Source organism: Macaca mulatta, chromosome 7 (assembly GCF_049350105.2).
Source record: "Macaca mulatta isolate MMU2019108-1 chromosome 7, T2T-MMU8v2.0, whole genome shotgun sequence".
NCBI classification, from domain to species: domain Eukaryota; kingdom Metazoa; phylum Chordata; class Mammalia; order Primates; family Cercopithecidae; genus Macaca; species Macaca mulatta.
The window spans coordinates 145,678,008-145,695,076 of record NC_133412.1 but is presented as its reverse complement, the minus strand read 5'-3'; the positions used below and the strand labels follow the sequence as shown (position 1 = coordinate 145,695,076).

The 17,069-nt window shown below is 49.5% G+C and overlaps 1 protein-coding gene across 13 annotated transcripts in view; it reads right to left on the bottom strand.

Moving 5' to 3' along the window:
• Positions 1–17,069, bottom strand: part of RGS6 (regulator of G protein signaling 6) — a 633,391-nt gene that overhangs the window by 16,750 nt on the left and 599,572 nt on the right. For 5 of the 13 annotated variants that reach the window (XM_077937733.1, XM_015144014.3, XM_077937732.1 and 2 more), the window contains 1 exon segment: positions 13,830–13,919. In XM_077937733.1, coding sequence (XP_077793859.1) covers positions 13,830–13,919 — 90 coding nt within the window. 13 annotated transcript variants of the gene reach the window in all.

The following is a 17,069-nucleotide window of genomic DNA, read 5'->3' as shown; positions in this document are numbered from 1 at the left end:
ACACGGGGTTTCACCATGCTGGCCAGGCTGGTCTTGAACTCTTGATCTCAGGTGATCTGCCTGTCTCAGCCTCCCAAAGTGCTGGGATTACAGATGTAAGCCACCATGCCCGGCCAGCTGAGGTGTTTTTGATGTCAGCTCATTTTCCTGGAATCTGGAACTGGCATTGGGTAAAAGGCAAGTGACTTTATGATCCTTTTTGCTTTCAACACAACACCCTTTCCGGATGGGAACTATGACAGGACGAGCTTTCTTCAACCTCAGGCCAGGACATCCCACGCACATGGCCACCCTGGCTGTGCTGGGGCTCACTGCACGATGGCCGCCAGTGCCCTGTGCCAGCGAGTGCCTATGTCCTCCACTTGCTGACCTCCTTTCAGACATTCAGGGGAAGAGAGCCCTGTTGCCCAGAGCCCAGCTGCTGTGGCAGCAAATGACAAAAAAAAAAAAAAAAAAAAAAAAAAAAAAGGCAAGGATGACATGTGAAGGGCAGTAATTCACCTTCCTGACAGTTTCTCTTGCTTTGAGTGTGTCATCCTGTGGCTTTTTCTCCCTCAAGGTAGAATCTAGTCTGAGTCTTTTGGATCCCTCTCCTCCGAGCTCAGCAAACTCCCTCCCTATAATTCATTCTCCTTTTCCACGACTTATTTATAAACCACAGAATGAAATGCAGTCAGGTCCATTTAACAAGTATTTGGGGTAGCATAGAATTCCGGTTGCAAAAGATCATGGGATCCGCTGTAGAAACCTACTCTGCACTGTCCTTGGCCATTCAGCTTCTAAACGCCTAGGCAGGGAGCTCGTTGCCCTTGGAGGGGACATAGTCTATTGTTGGAATATTTTGTTATTGTTAGAATGTTTTTAATATCTTCTTTCTATCTTCTAGCCATTTGTTCTAGCCTTGCTCTCTGGAGCAATCCAGAAATGTCCACTCTTGAAGACAAATGCAAAGAGAGCTCAGGTGGCCGTCAAGTGTGCTGGAAGGCTAGACATTTTTACTCCAGCCTCTTCCGACATGGCTTCCAGGGTCACCTTCTCTCTCTAGGTTCTTCTCTCTGAATTGTCTCTAGATGTTAAAGTTGCAGATAATGTGGGGGCTTAGAACCAAGACTTCATATTGCTTAGAGCAACAAAAAGCAATGGAACACTTTTCCTTTCTCTGACCATCCCACTTTTGTTACAGAGCCTAAAGCTGCCTTTGGAAAGCAGCTGCCTTCTGCACTTGCTTACACGAGGCTTGGAGTCAATTACAACCCAAGAACTTTTTTTTTTTTTTTTTTTTTCCCCCACTTGATTTTTAGGAAAGGCTACAAATGCCATCCTGTAGTTGGGAAACCGAATTAAAAAAAAAACACACACACACAAATATGATCTGGTAAAATGCTATCTGTTTTTGACCCATCATCCTGCAGGAAATGCTTTCCAAATATAATTCCGTTATCTACCAGATGAGCCACACTTTGCAGGTCTGGATCTTTGAGTGTGGTTGGAATGTTTGTCTCTTCATCCAAGTCATCAAAAAGGATATTGGATGGGCCATGGCTGAACCCTTGTGGCCCCCTCAAAGACTGCCTTTCCAGAGGACGTAGACGGATTAATACACCCTCTCACCTGCCATGAAGGTGCTGAATATACTCACTTCACCTACCTAGGGGCAAACAGGGAAGTGGAGGTGAGCAGGGGGAGGGAGGAAGGAATGGACTTTGCTTTCAACCTTATTGTGCTGCTAACAGGCCACATATGAGTATTTTCTGAGTGGGGAATGTATTTTTTAAGGTTACCCTTCTACGGTAAGCCAGACTGCCATGGGGGGGGGGTGTGTGGAGAGAATCTGCCAAATATTACACCAACGAAGCCCATTCCCATTTGTGGCCATGGTGCTGTTGCTCAGGCTGAGAGGATGTGGCCATGATTGGGGGGCATGGAAGAACCGCTGGTGGCTCCATGCTTCCAACCCTGTCTCACCTTCCCACGCATTGGGAAGCCACTAAGCAAACACCCAAGGGTCTTTCTCTCATCCACCTTTGAGCAAACATGACAAAACTAAACGTCCCACTGCTCTCAGTCCTTCTAAGCACCCCTCCCTGCCCGCTACAGTGTCCCATTTAGCCACACTGCGGGAGGACATTTTGTTTTTGTTTTTTTTTTTGAGACAGAGTCTCGCTCTGTCGCCCAGGCTGGAGTGCAGTGGCGCGATCTCGGCTCACTGCAAGCTCTGCCTCTGGGGTTCACACCAATCTCCTGCCTTAGCCTCCTGAGTAGCTGGGACTACAGGCACCTGCCACCACGCCAGGTTAATTTTTCGTACTTTTAGTAGAGATGGGGTTTCACTGTATTAGCCAGGATGGTCTTGATCTCCTGACCTCGTGATCTGCCCGCCTCAGCCTCCCAAAGTGCTGGGAATACAGGCGTGAGCCACCGCACCTGGCCGGGAGGGCAACATCTTACAGGTTATTCCTACCTATGGACAGGTATCCTGGCCTCCTTCCAAAATGCCACGCTTTCCTAATAACTCAAACCAGGGACACTCATTCACTATTTTATAAAGGCGAAGCATCCCCAGTTGCTTCCACCAGGAGCTCGTTTTGGGGGGACTTCCATGGTGGCGGGTTGTGGGGGGTTCTTACTTCTTAGCCTGTGAGGTTCTCAGATTTGAAGCTCTCTGACTTCTCTTTGAACTTTCCAGTCTGGACCACAGGCAGAGTTGGGTCTCCTCTCCTTGACCTTGACATTGGCAGTGCTGTCCCCTTGTCAGACACCTGCCATTGGATGCTCTCTCTCTGGGCCCTTCTGCTGCAGTGCCGCTGCTCCCTGGACAGGACTGAGGCAGACTCTGTCCTAGGCAGAGGCAGGCATCCTGTCTTCTAAGTGGTCGGCCTTCCCGCTGTTTATCCTGTGGGGGGCCCTGCACTCCACTCTCTGCCTTCTCACCAGGCAGGTGGGAGCCCACACAGTTCCCATGTGGCTGCGCGAGGATGGCACTGGGGTCTGACTGCACAAGTGACAAGCAGCATGCCAAAACCCCACAACCCCATCAGCCGCTCGTAAAGTGAGAACGCCTTTCCTGAGAGGGGGTGGGAGGAAGGCACCGCCATGGAGAACGCCTGCAGGTCACCTCCCAAAATAGATCCCTGCTTGGCATCCACACACTTTGCCCCCAGCCTGCCTTGCTAGAGACTGGCAGGGTACGCGATTTGGATCTGAATCAGTGGCTGTAAACACACAGCTGTGTCTTTCTGCCTCAGAGGATTTGATTTTCACTTGACTGCTTGGCACATTGGGGTCTGGGGAAGGCAGGAGAGGGCCTGGGCGGGGGGCGAGGGAGGGCCGGCCAGGGAGAGCCAGGAGCAGCTGCCCCCACCGGGCCCTGATTGCCCCACATGTCCATAAGGTGAGTCACCAGTGGGGTTTTTCTCCAAGCGGGCACTCCGTGGGGAGGGCATTTTGGCTGCTTTTGGCGGACAGGTTGGACCATCAGCGGGAACAGCTGGGGGTTCCTCCTTCCAAGGGAAATGTCGGGGTCTAGCGCCCAGTGTCTCAAAACTGACAACCAACTTGTGGCCCTTTTTGATAAAAGTCTCAAGACTCCTTCCTGTCAACCCCATGAGGAGCCACTTTGTCACTGTCTTCTCTGCACCCACCAGCCATGCTGAGCCTGTTGTTTTACATTTTATAGTTTATAAAAAATACTTTTATATTTTCATTTTCCAGCTACAAAACTATAACAGTAAATACGCTTTTCCTAATTTCACACAGAGCCAAGATAAAAAGCGAAGCAAAGAGGAGTTGTAACCTGGTCTTAACCACAGACTTCACCACTGATTGTAAACAGGATAACACTGTCTCTCATACTCTTATTTCCCATCTCTAAAAGAGGACAGTGACAAGCTGACCCGGGGTTCCCCAGGGAACCGGAAAGCCTGGTAGCAGGTGAGCAGCAGAGTGTGCTGAGATTCCCAAGTGCTCACATGTCATCCCTTTCTATACCCATCGGGCCCCTGAGACCCCACAGTGCATGCAGTGATGTGGCAACACTGACCCTGGTATCCACCTTTCTGTCCAGCTGACCCCACCTGACACACACACAGCTGGGCATCCAGACCAGAAGGGCGGGGACTGCAGAACTAGCAAGCCTGAAGGGTGTAGGGCACTCACCCTGTTCTCTGTGAGTCCTCCCTGACCCTCCAGCGACTCACCATGGATGAGTGAACCCTGAATAACTGAGCAGGGCCTATGGTGTAGGTGTGGGGAGCTCAGGGCACTCAGTTCTCCTGCCAGTGCATGTCCAGGCTTTGTAAATACACCCAACTCAACGCTATCCACGGTTTATTTCCCAGCTTCACAGGCTGGCAGGCACTTCTGAATCAGGTAACTAACTGGGCAGGAAGGCAGCTCCTCTCCCATTCTAAGGAATGAGTCACATAACTCAGAAATCTCAGGACAGAGGGAAGCACAGACCCGGAGAACACCCCTAGCTGGAAGGGACCATTGAGATGACCTAGTCCAGGTCACTTCAGAGGAGAAAACCAGGGCTCAGAGAGGGCTAGTGATTTGCTTGAGGTCACATAGCTAGCAAGCTGAGGCTGGAAGCAGGAGCCAGTCTGCAGGGGGGCTGCTGAGGTGTCTCAGAGTCCCAGGACATGCACTTGCTGCTCGAGAGAGGCAGGTTTCCGTGCTTTCCTTCCCAAACACTTCGATGGAAGTCTCCCTCCAGCTCTAGCCGGGGCCAGGGTTTCACTGCAGCTGGATCTCAGCGCTCTGAGATGGGAGAGGCTGGCACTAACGTTTGTGACCCAGTGGTCCCAAAGGAGTCCAAGGACTGTTTGCAATAAAAACTAACCCTTTGGAAAGATTTTTAGCCAACTGGCCTTTGCCAGAGGCATGGAAAGATTTCAACTGAGGTCAAAGCCCTCTGGGGACTCTGCTGAGTCTAGGTATTTGGGAACTCATTCCACCAGGGTGCAAGGCTGTTCCCCATGAAACCTGGAGGAGGAGGGGGAAACAGCATTGTCCTCCCGGGGGCAGGAGCTGCTCCTGCTGCTTGGCTGACTGCCCTGGTTGTCTGCCTTCTCCCTCCCCTGCCAAGAGCCTCAGCCCTCCACTTCCGGTCAGCACCTGGGCCTGGAGCTGGGGGTTTCTCTCTGCAGAGCTGCCTGGAGCGGGGTGGTTGAGTTGTTGACTTCTTGGCTCTCATTAGCTCTCCTTGGCTTTTGGCAGGGGAAGGAAGAGGGGGAGGGAAGGAGGGGGCGAGGGAGGCTGAGTGGCAGCTGGCTCCCAGAGCTTCCCGATCCCCATCTGACTTGCCTGCTGCATTCCTTGGCAGGCAGGACAGGAAAGCCTGTCGCAGAGATGCCACCCATCACGTGCCAAGCCTTCTGCAGCTTCCGGCCCTTCCTGCTGCAATTCCAAGGAGCACCTTGGCAAAGCTAAACTTCGATGCTCTCTTAGGAGGTGGATGAACGCCTGGTCCTCCTCTCCCCTCTTCTCCGTAGCCTCCAGTGCTTGCTCTGGCACCAGCAACCCCATTTTCTATCTTTGGAGCCCAAGGCTGGAGCTGATGAAGCTCTTAAGAGGGCAGGTGAGGTTTCAACTGAGTGCCCAAAGGTACCCAGGGCGGCCGACACCAGCCTCACTTGGGGTTGCCATTTTCTCCTAACTTCAGTGCTATCACCCTCTGTGGCTTTTTCTGTGGAACTAGACATGAGGAGCAAAGGACTTTCTCCAGCTTCTCCTCTCCAGGTTGGAGTTCTCACCAGATGGCTTCAGCCAGTATCTCAAAAAAGGAGCTGCTCCTGTGGCTTAGATAAGTGCCCCATTTCCTCTCTCCCCCTCTCCCTGCCATGCATGCTCCTGGTCCTCTGTGTCAGAGCCAGGCCCTCTGTGGTGAGGCCCCCACCCCACTGTGGTAGACTCTGTGGAAGCTGAAGGAACAAGCACACTTAAGAGAGAGCAGGGGGTTGGGCGTGGTGGTTCACGCCTGTAATCCTAGCACTTTGGGAGGCCGAGGCAGGTGGATCACTTGAGGTCAGGAGTTTGAGACCAGCCTGACCAATATGGTGAAATCTAAAAGTACAAAAATTCGCTGGGCGTGGTGGCGCGTGCCTGTAATCCCAGCTACTCAGGAGGCTGAGGCAGGAGAATTGCTTTAACCCAGGAGGCGGAGGTTGCAGTGAGCCAACATTGCGCCACTGCACTCCAACCTGGGAGAGTGAGACTCTGTCTCAAGAAGCAGTGGGAGGGTGAACGTTTTAGCTCTGGCCACCTTCATGCTCCCATTGTCCTCTGTCAACTGCAAAACCAGGAAGACAGCAGAGAGTGGCAGGCTGGTCATCACCAAGCAACAGGAAAGAGCCTTCAGTGAGAGAAGGCACCTCCTCTCCTTGGTCAGTAACGATTGAGACTTCCCATCAAAGAATCTGAAGAAGAGCTGGAAGGTGAAGCAAAGGCAACCCACAGTGACTAGCCAGAGTTCTCCTACTGTGGTTTTCATATGTGACAGCCACTGTGAGAGGAAGCTTCCCTGTGAGCAGGATTAGGCAGAGACAGGCTCCAAATCATATGACCCGAGGCCATGTATGGGGTGCCCTGGAGAAGCTGCTATGTGTTCTAGCTCTTTCTGAAACTGAGGCTCCTTGGACAAGGGCGGTCATGTACAGTGGTGTGGGTTATTCACTGCACAAGGGCAGGTGAGGATCAACAGGGGCTGAAACCCAGCCTGTGTTTTGCCTGGCCAGCTGGGCGTCTGTGGGGCTGGGCCTACCAGAGGGAGTCTTGTTTTCCATTTTGGATGAACGTGCATTGTAGGCTAGTTGCATCCTGCTGTGGACTTTAGTCATGTTTAGTTCAGAACCTGGGCCTACCTTATCAAATAAGCAGGGTTTGTGGTCTCAGTCTGCAAAATGACAGAATGCTTAGTACAGCATCCCCAGACATTTGCTTTGTATATCCAAGTCCTGAGTGACCTGGAATGAAGCTTGCATTGGAAACAGAAGCTCACACAGCACTTTCTCTATTGACTGGGGAGTGCCAGGCCCCTTCGGCACCCAGACTAACATGGCCCTAAAAGCTTCCATGAACCATATTAAATGTCTCCTTAGGATCTCATGGAAAAGGGGGCATGTGTGGTCCTAACAGATAATCCCTCTATGTCATGGCATGACATAAGACTTGGAAAGAACAATTTGTTTTTTCCAAGTGCTTCTCTTCTACCAAGAAAAGAAAGGACATTGGCATGTTCTGGGGAGAAATTCTGAATTCAGATTCAGTCTTGACAAGCCTCCAGCTGAATGAGCTATCCAATCACCTGGATCAACATTTTTTTTTTTTTTTTTTTTTTGCCATCAATTAATCCTAAATGGCAATTGGCCTCATGTCTTTGGTCCTTGGTCCGTGAGCTGCCCCGCTTCACTCCCCAATTTCCATTATTAGCCCCATGACGTGGGTCATGTTCCACACGTCTTTTCCAGCAACACGGGAATGCTATTGAACTAGCCCTCCATTTAGTTTTATAGTTTGCAGTATACAGCAGATAAAACATTCACGTAGATCTTCTCTTAGAGAAATCAAGTACTTAATGCGTATGGTATTCAGAGAATGGCTATCAAATTGCAAGGCATAGTGGTTGGTCAGTTAGTTCTGTTTGATGAGACCACTGGGCTGTTGAGACCAGATTCCTGGGTTCCAGCCTTAAGTAATCTGAGAGCCAACACATGGGTCATATCCCCAAACTTCTATAGCCATGGGCCATATCCCCAAACTTAGCCACATCTTGTGGGGGTATAGTGTCACCCCAAGAGCACGAGGAACATGGATGGATGGCAATACATCTCCACCACTGGAACCCCAAATTCTGAATGCATCACCTATTACAGTCTCTTGTTCATAACAGAACAGCAAAGAATTTAGGAACTCAGGTTTTTTTTTGTTTTTGTTTTTGTTTTTTTTCCAGTTTGGGCCTTTTATCCATACCCTCAGGAGCTTCGGATACTTTTCTCCTTCAGCTCGCCCTGAAACTCTCTCTGGAAGCTCTCCCATGTGTGCACTTCAGACACTTAGGGGTGTCGTGGTGGTTTCTTGTTCCAAATGCTTTGCTGACAGACCTTGGAGAACCCCCAAGCCAACACCACTTCTGGGATGAAGGGAAATCAATAAACGCTCCTCACAGAGCTTCGGCGAGACCATTCTTGCCTTTCCTGATACTCACTTCTCTGGAAAAACAGCCTGCAGATGTCTGGACCTTTTGTCCAAGTACCAGGCTTCCTCTCTCGCACCCGCGGCCTGCACGGTCACCCTGAAGAGCTTCCGGGGGGCTGTCAAGGCTCTGCTTACAGTTTGTACCTGAGAGCCACAAGCACTCTTGGCTTGTCAGCAAAATCCCTAAACATCCTCTACCCGCATAGTAACCAGGCCTCAAAAGAGACAGAGAGAGATGGGATCCCACTACCTTCTCTCAGGCCCTCGTGGAGCAAAGGAAGTCCCAGAGGCCTTGCCTCTGACAGCCCTTGACAGCTTCTTGGTGTGCGGAGCCACATGGCCATGGCAAACCAGCCATGAAGACAGACGAGGCACTCACGGGCCTTGTGTTCTGCACGTTCTGATTTCTCATGAGGAAAGGCCACAGAGAGGGAAGACTGAGGAACGGAAGGGGCGAATACCGATGTTTAATTGCCACCTACTAGAGTTATTTGATGTTTACATGTAGCAAATTCAAGATAATGTTTAAATGCACTTAAAATGCATCTAGCTATGACAGGTAAATGACTAGGTTGCTTTCAACCCAGGATCCTTAGACTTTTCCTTGAAAGGATGAAATATGTATACCAGTCACACAGTAGTCAGGTTTTACAAGGATTTTCCTCTTCAATAGAGGTGGAACAAAGGCAAGTCAGTATCAATGGGCTGCCACCCTTTGGGAAGGGAATGTGGCCTGTTTCCTGCATGGGACCCCTGCTCCCTGGTTGCTATCTTGGTTCCCTCTGGTTTGATGTTCATGTGATAGGACGGCCCCACGATTCAGTGGGATTGAGTATTTCCTGTGCACTGAGCTCGACATTCAAATCTTGGGCTGACCAGCATCGAAAGAGGGGATTGGCCTGTGTTGTTCTACAAACCATGGTCGAGAGTCTCAGCCATGCACCCCAGGGAAGAGCCACGGACTCCCCACTCCCGCCTGTTGCCACGGCTGTCTTTATGTGCCACTGTGGGGAGCTCTACCACTCTCTAAGATGGGGCATACCATGAACCTGTAGGAATCTGAAGCCCATCTTTACCCAGCCTGTCAGAATCAAGGCCTGAGGAGGCCGGTAGGACCTTGCCCCCCTCCCCACCCCACCCAGGGGAGTACCCAGGACGCCGCAGGGATTCAGCTACTCCCCTCCTCTCCCTGTCACACTGTGCACATGAGGCTGATGGGGGCTGGAAGGGATTCATGCAGAGGCAACTAACACACACGCCAGCTAGGCCACATCACCAGGACCCATGCAGCACGGCCGCTTTCCGCACACAGCAAAAGCCACCTACACAGCAACATTAGCTCACGACCTACACCGGCGTGACTGCCAGGGTTCACAGAGGGAAATTTGGCTTTTTTTTTTTTTTTTCGATGAGCTACGGTTCTGAGCCAATTTATTTCACGGTATAGTTCGATGGCTTCTCCCTGGGCTGCTGCAGAAGATGCACAAACCGCACAGCCCCGAGGGCAGCAGAGTCCCTCCTCCTCAAAGCCCTAAACAGAAGATCAAATGCCCAGGCCTGAGGCTGGGCAATCAAGTGTGCACCTTCTGCAGAGGGAGCCGCTTGCTCTTTTTGCATTTTCATCCCTAGAAGAGAAGCTGCAGACACTCGCAAAAGAAAAGAAAAGGGCTGAGTCAAGGGAGAAAGCACTGGACTCCCTCCCACCCCAAAGGAAACAACAACCAAAGGGGGAAAAAAAGAAAGAAGAAAGAAAAAACCAAAACCAAAATCAAAAGAAAAGTTGAGGGAAGAAAACCGACTGAACTTACCACACTGCGAGTGAACTTTTCTAGGGAAGTTCTACGACCTTGCTCACTTTCTGGCTTTAGGAAAAACAAAAACAAAAACAAAAACAAAAGGTAGGGAGAAAAATACAGAAAAAAAAAATCTTCAGCTTACACGTGGTTTCCAAACAGCAGCAGCCGCAGCTAAAGAATAACAAAAACCAAAGCAAAATGGGGTGAAAAGTGGGAAAAGAGAAGCAGCCAGAGCTGTTGGAAGAGTCAGTGGGAGAGACAGAAGACAGAAGCCCACGGGAAATGGTGCCACCTCCTTGGAGCAGCGAGCAGAGACGGGGCTTTGCTTCTCCAGGGGCCGTGAATTGTGCTTGCGGGGCTTGGATCAGAACCATCACGACTTTGCACAGGACCACAGTCGGTGGGTTTGAGCAGCTTGCTTGCTGCTTTCAACCTGCTGTGCCCACAGGCAGGAGTCCTGGGGGTGGGGGCCCCAAGTCCTGACACAGAACAGACTAGCTCTGAGGGCCAGCGGGGTGTGGGAGGGACGTCAGGAAGTGGCTGCTGGGGAAGTGAAGTCATCTACTCATCCATGAATCTGCCTTAGGACTGTTTTCTCTCTCGAGATTCCCCTGCCCAGAGGCGGCCAGAAAGATTGCTAACTTCAGTGGCTTCCTAGTGACCGTCGTTCTGTGTCCTTAGAGCAAGGAGGGTCTACTCATAGCCTTTGCCATGGACTAGGGTCTCAGAAGACAATAACATGGGGATTGTTCTGAGAAACAGAAAATGTTTTCTCAGTATCCAAAAGGTGACCTAACACCTGCCAAGATGTACATACAACAGGCTAGAGGAAGCTCAGAAACCATCGTGGGGAACTCTTAGCTGGGGTGCCCAGAACAGGGGTGAGGAGAGGCAAAGCCCTCGAATGTCCTTCCAGGCCTAGCCTCCTTCTACTACAGGAGGAAGAGAGGTATGGGGTGCTCCTGACCTTCCCTTCACCCCACATTTCCTACCTGCAGGGGTTCCGGGAGAGTAGAATGACCGCCCAAATACCTGCTAGTATATCCTGGAGCCCATTCCAGGGTCCTGAGCCCGAGGCTGAGAAGTTCAGAGAGTGCACACACTCACATAGACACACACATACACCCAGCAAATAACTGAAATGAGGGAGCTGAAGAGGCAGCCTGGTGTCTGTGGGTGTGCGGACTGTGCTGAAAGCAGAGGGGACAGACCAAAGGCAGCCGCCTGTGTGGATGAAGTCGGGGGGCTTCCTTGGCAGCTGGGCCCCTTGTCAGCTCAGCTGGCTGCCGAAAGACAGACAGGAGGTTGCAGAAGGAAAATAAACACAAATGACACGCCACCACAGAGTTGGGCTGGGCTTTCTTCTTGCACTAGGAATGGAAGGACTCATGCTTGGCCCCGGGTACCAAGTCTATTCTGGGGATGGCAGGACTCAGCTTGAACCCTGTGGCCAGCCTGGGTGGCATACACTCGGCTCAAGTCAGGCCAGTCCTGGGCCCTGCAGCTGTCATTCTCGGCCTATCATTCTTGTCCTCTGGCTCACAGAGGGTGGCCACTGGTCTGGCTCACTTGGGCTCCTCTGCCTTGCACTGGCCATTGAGCTGCCTGGAAAACCATCATCATTGGTATGAAGTTTCCTAGAGTAGCCCGCAGGACTCAGCTCACCTACGCCCTGAGAACCTGGTTCTTCGGTGTGACTACCATTTATTTTGAAAATATTAGAAAAGAGGCTGAATTAGGGATAAAGGATCAGAAGGCTGTGCCTCAAGACTCCGTCCAGGTCAGTTCTCAGCAGAAAAGTGAGGCCGATTCATATTCCCTCTCTCCACTGGAGGCTGTGAATCTCACATACCTTTTACGACCTGGATACGGTGAACCCGTCCCTGAAATTGGAAGAATACTCTAGGCCTACCTGAAAGTGCCGAGTTACAAATCAGATCCACACGTGGAGACTCTCAGGAAGAAATAGAAGGAGGAAGCACATTTTGTCACTGTTTTGGGAAACAACTCGGTGTTGAGATGTTGTTGGTATCTGCAAGGGCTTTCTGTCTCAAGAACATCCCTTACTCCGGGAGCTGGAAGGATAATTCTAAGGAACTTTTCCCAGACAGGTTGCCAGTTCCTTCCTCACTCGAATGACCTCCTCTGAGAGGCTTTCTTCTTGGAAGGGAGGATCTGCAACCACAGGGTCTGCACACAGATCTGCAGGGTTTGGGGTGCATTTTTCGTTTGTGTTCAAACCCACAAGGAGAATGAATGGCCTCTAGCTTCTCTTCTTCAAGCTGTGTAGACAGGCCCAGATTGGTCAAACTGACAGAGCCTTAGAAAGTCACCAAATTGTGATCAGGTCAGGTGTCTTGAGCCACAGAAAATAAGAAAAACTTACTTTGACCTTCACCCATGAGATCTGGGCTGGAGTTATCAAAAGTTCCTGTAACTTTTCTTTCCTCTAGTTCTTAGAAAAAATGGGCATTAGAGCCATGTGTGAGGGCGTCAGCCTCCTCCAAAGGAGCCCCTCCACTGACATCCTCCATCAGGGGAGTCGACAGGAGGCCAGGCTCCACACTGCCCATCACAGTAGCCACACCTGAGGGGAAGGATGCAGGAAACCCAGAGAGCTGGGCTGCTGACAATCGGGATGCCCCAGAAGTCCTCTTCCCTTTCTCAGACTCTATGGCCTCTTCCCAGGGCTACACAAGGGCAGGAGAGCAGGGTATAAACGCTCTCCAGGACTCTGGAGTTGTGTGGTCCCAACCAGATACGCAGACAGGATCCTGGCACATGAGGGTGACAGCACACAGAGAGAAGGCTTGCGTGGCTGAGAGGCAGCCCAACGGAGAGCGTGTGATGGGCAACCACGTGCTTAGGACCTGGGGCCGGGAGGCCAGGAGGGAGAAGAAAGGGTTGCATGTGCTCCTAAGTGCCATGGCACAGAAGTCATGGGGTGTGGTGCAAGTTGAGCCACACTTAACCACACATGGGCCTCAGATCAGAACTGAAAAGCACAAAGGGTGGGCAGGTGTACTGAAACCAGGAGCCCTCTCTCTTGCCCTCCATTCCCTTCCTGGACCCTATTCTCCTGCCTGCTCTTCCTCCACTCTTCCCAGGACTCTAGCTGAGTTCATCCCTGCTTCTGTCACCCCTCACCTGCATGCTGAGGGCCCCTGCGCCCCAAATCCGTGACTCTATGGGCTGTAAGGAACCATGGCCGAGTTCTAAGGAGAAGGAGGAAGGAGCTGGGTGCAGTTACTTCTTGGTTAAGAGAGAAAGGCAACACCGTGGGGCAGGTGAGGGAGAGGAAAGGGGTGTCAAGGAGGGAGAAACCCCAGGATGACTTCAGGTACTTGATCGTGCTCTTGAAACCAACAAGGCTTTCTGTCCAGTGAGGGAACTGCCCCAACCCTGGCCTCATACTCCTCTCTGGGCTGGTCAGGGAGAGAAGTCTGAGGTGAGGGGGCTGGACTTTGCAGTGAGGGGCTCTCTCCGGGTGTCCTAAGGGTTTTACACGTGTTACTGCCAGCCCTGCCCTCCTATGCTGAGCCACTGTGGCCTTGCCGTTTTGTCACCCTATGTACCCACCCCCTACCCCACCATGGGCAGGACATGCAGCGAGAGGCAATAGGGATGAGGCAGGATGCCCCATCCTGGACCTTGCAGTGGGGCTGGGGTGGTGACAATTCTAACTGTTTTCCATTAGAATGGGAGCAGATAGAGAAGGGAAAGAAGAAAAAAGGAAATAAATAAAACCCAAGGGATGATATTCTCATTTCAAACCAGCAGCAAGCAGCAGGCAAGAGTCAACAGTGCTAAGAAGAGCAAGCTTGCCCTTCCCAAAGATACCTTCTTCTTGGCCAGCAGCAAGTCCTGATAAGCATTTGACCGGAGGAAGCGGGCATAGCTGTCACTCTTCATCAGCTTGTAGATGTGCTCCTGGGGAGAAAGGTGACAAGGAGACACAAGGAAGGGCTGTCAACCAGTGCTAAAGAATATTACAATCCAATTGATCACTGTTTTGGGGAAAGAGATGAAGGAACCTAGGTATGTTTGCGTGTACCTGGAAGAACTTGCAACATGTCCCACCCCCTCCCCCACCAAACTCAGAAGCACCAAACAAAACATATGGGCTCTATTAGAATAAAAGATCCCTGAGGATCATGTCCCAAAGGATTTGTAACTGGGCTTGAGTGCCATGTTGGTGTGCTTAATGATTAAAACCAGACACGGCAATGAGGAGGAACAAACTGTTCTTCCACCTAACAACTTGGATGAATCTCAGGGGAATTAGGATGAGTGAAAAAGCCAAGCTCCAGATTATAAACCATATTATTTCATTTATGTAACAGTCTTGAAATGACAAATTATAGAGACAAAGAACAGATTAGTAGTTGCTGGGCTTAAAGATGGAGGAGAGGGAACGAGGGAGGTGTGGTAATAAAAGGCAACAGGAAGGATCTTCATGGTGACAGAATGGTTCCGTATTTTGACACATCTTAACACATGTGATAAAGTTGTATAGAACTAAATGCACACATACATACATGGGGCACAAGTAAAATTGGGAAATATGAATAAAATCAGGGGATTGTAGCCATGTCAATATCACAGCTGTGATATTGCACTATAGTTTTGCAAGATGTTCCCTTTGGGGCAAACTGGGTAAACAGCACATTATTTCCTACAACTGCATCAGAATTGATGCGTATCTCAAAATAAAAAGTTTAATTTAAAAAAACAGGCAATAATGCAATTGGGTCAGTTTGTGCATTTCAGGGCCACAACCTCGTCCTGGAAGGAGTTCTTGGCAACCACATCACAGGATATGTAACTAACACCCAGGAGGCGTAGGTACTGCAGCAAGGTGCCACCTCTTCTCCTCGGCTCCCAGGGGCATCTGTTACACATTCTGGCCTTGGCCAATAATTTCACCCCTGATTTCCAGCTAATTCCCAGAAACTTGTGGTCCCTTCCAAACAGATCTGTCCCCATCAAGGGTAGGAAAATCCTGGTCAATTAGAAAAGAGGACTTGTCAGTGGACAAAATATTATTTATCCATTGAAGTGGAATTCAGCTCAGCTGCATAGGAAAGCTTGGCTGTTCCAAGACAGAATGTGTTAGGAGGGAGGTTGGCCTTCACTGGGGATGGTGGGCTCGTTAGTTAGTGGCTGTCCTGATGGAAGAAGCACCTTCTCCCATGTATGCTCATTGTTCTTCCCACGAAGCCAGACAAAGGCCCTAGTGGTGAGGGGAATGGAGAGCTGGTCAGGGAGGAGGAGAGTGCTCAGCTGAGAGGCAGGACTGGTCATTAAGGACCTCTTCCTTGGTGCTCTTTCCAGGGAAGGGACGGAAGGAGGAGGCAGAGACCTCCCATCAGCTGGGGGACACATTTTAGAGATGTCTGGCCAGAAAAACCCAGAGCAATGACAAGGATTCACCAAGACTCACTCCTTACCCAGCACAAAAGAAAGGGAGAGCACAGTAGCCAAGATATGGAGTCAACCTATGCGTCCATCAATGAATAGATAAATGGGTAAAGGAAATGCAGTATATGAGCATAATGGAATACTATTTGGCATTAGCAAAGAAGGAAATCCTATCATTTGTGACAACATGAACAAACCTGGAGAACATTATGTTAAGTGAAATAAGCCAGGTACAGAAAGACAAAATACCACGTGTCTTCACTTAAGTAGGGAGAACTTGGAGATATTGTGGGTTTGGTTCTAGACCACCACAATAAAGCAAGTCATAAGAAATATTTGGTTTCCCAGTACACATAAAAATTATGTTTACACTATATGGAGTCAATGATGTGTGCAATAACATTATGTCTAAAAAAACAAGGTACATACCTTAATTAAAAATTACTTTATTGTTAAAATACTAAGGATCATCTGAGCCTTCAGTGAGTCCTAATCTTTTTGCTGGAGGAGGGTCTTCTCCTGATATTGTTGGATGCTGACTGGTTAGGGTGGTGATTGTTGAAGACTGGGGTGACTATGGCAATTTCTTAAAAATAAGACAATGAAGTTTGTTACATCCATTGACTCTTCCTTTCGCAAAGGATTTCTCTGTAGGGTGTGATGCTGTTTGATGGCATTTTACCCACAGTTGAACTTCTTTCAAAATTACAGTCAATCCTGTCAAATTCTGCTGCTGCTTTATCAACTATGTTGATGTAATATTCTAAATTCTTTGCTGTCATCTCGACAGTGTTCACAGCATCTTCATTAGGAGTAGATTCCATTCTCAAGAAACCACTTTCTTTACTCTTCCATAGGAAGCAACTCCTCATTCACTAAAGTTTTATCATAAGGTTGTAGCAATTCAGTCACATGTTCAGGCTCTATTTCTAAATCTAGTTCTCTTGCTATTTCCACCACATCTGCAGTTACTTTCTACACTGGGATCTTGAACTTCTCAAAGTCATCCATGAGGGCTGGAATCAACTTCTTCCAAACTCCCATTAATGTTGATATGTTTACTTCTTTCCATGAAACACGAATGTTCTTAATGGCAACCAGAAGGGTGAATCCTTTCTAGAAGGGTTTTGATTTACTTTGCCCAAATCCATCAGAGGAATCACTCTCTGTGACAGGTATAGCTTTAGGAAATGTATTTCTTAAATGATAAGACCTGAAAAGTTGAAATTACTTCTTGATCCATAGGCTACAGCATGGATGTTGTGTTAGCAGTCATGAAAACAACATTAATCTCCTTGTACATCTCCATCAGAGCTCTTGGATGGCTTGGTGCATTGTCAATGAACAGTAATATTTGGAAAGAAATATTTTTTTTTTCCCTCAGCAGTAGGTCTCAACAGTGGCCTTAAAGTATTCAGTAAATCATGCTGCAAACAGATGTGCTGCCATCCAGACTTTGTTGTTCCATTTATAGAACACAGGCAGAATAGATTTAGCATCATTCTTAAAGGCCTTAGGATTTTCAGAATAGTAAATGAGCATTGGTGTCAACTTATAGTCACCAGCTGCATTACCCCTAGCAAGAGAGTCAGCCTGTCCTTTGAAGCTTTGAAGCCAGGCATTGACTTCTCTTCTCTAGCTATGAAAACCCTAGATTTA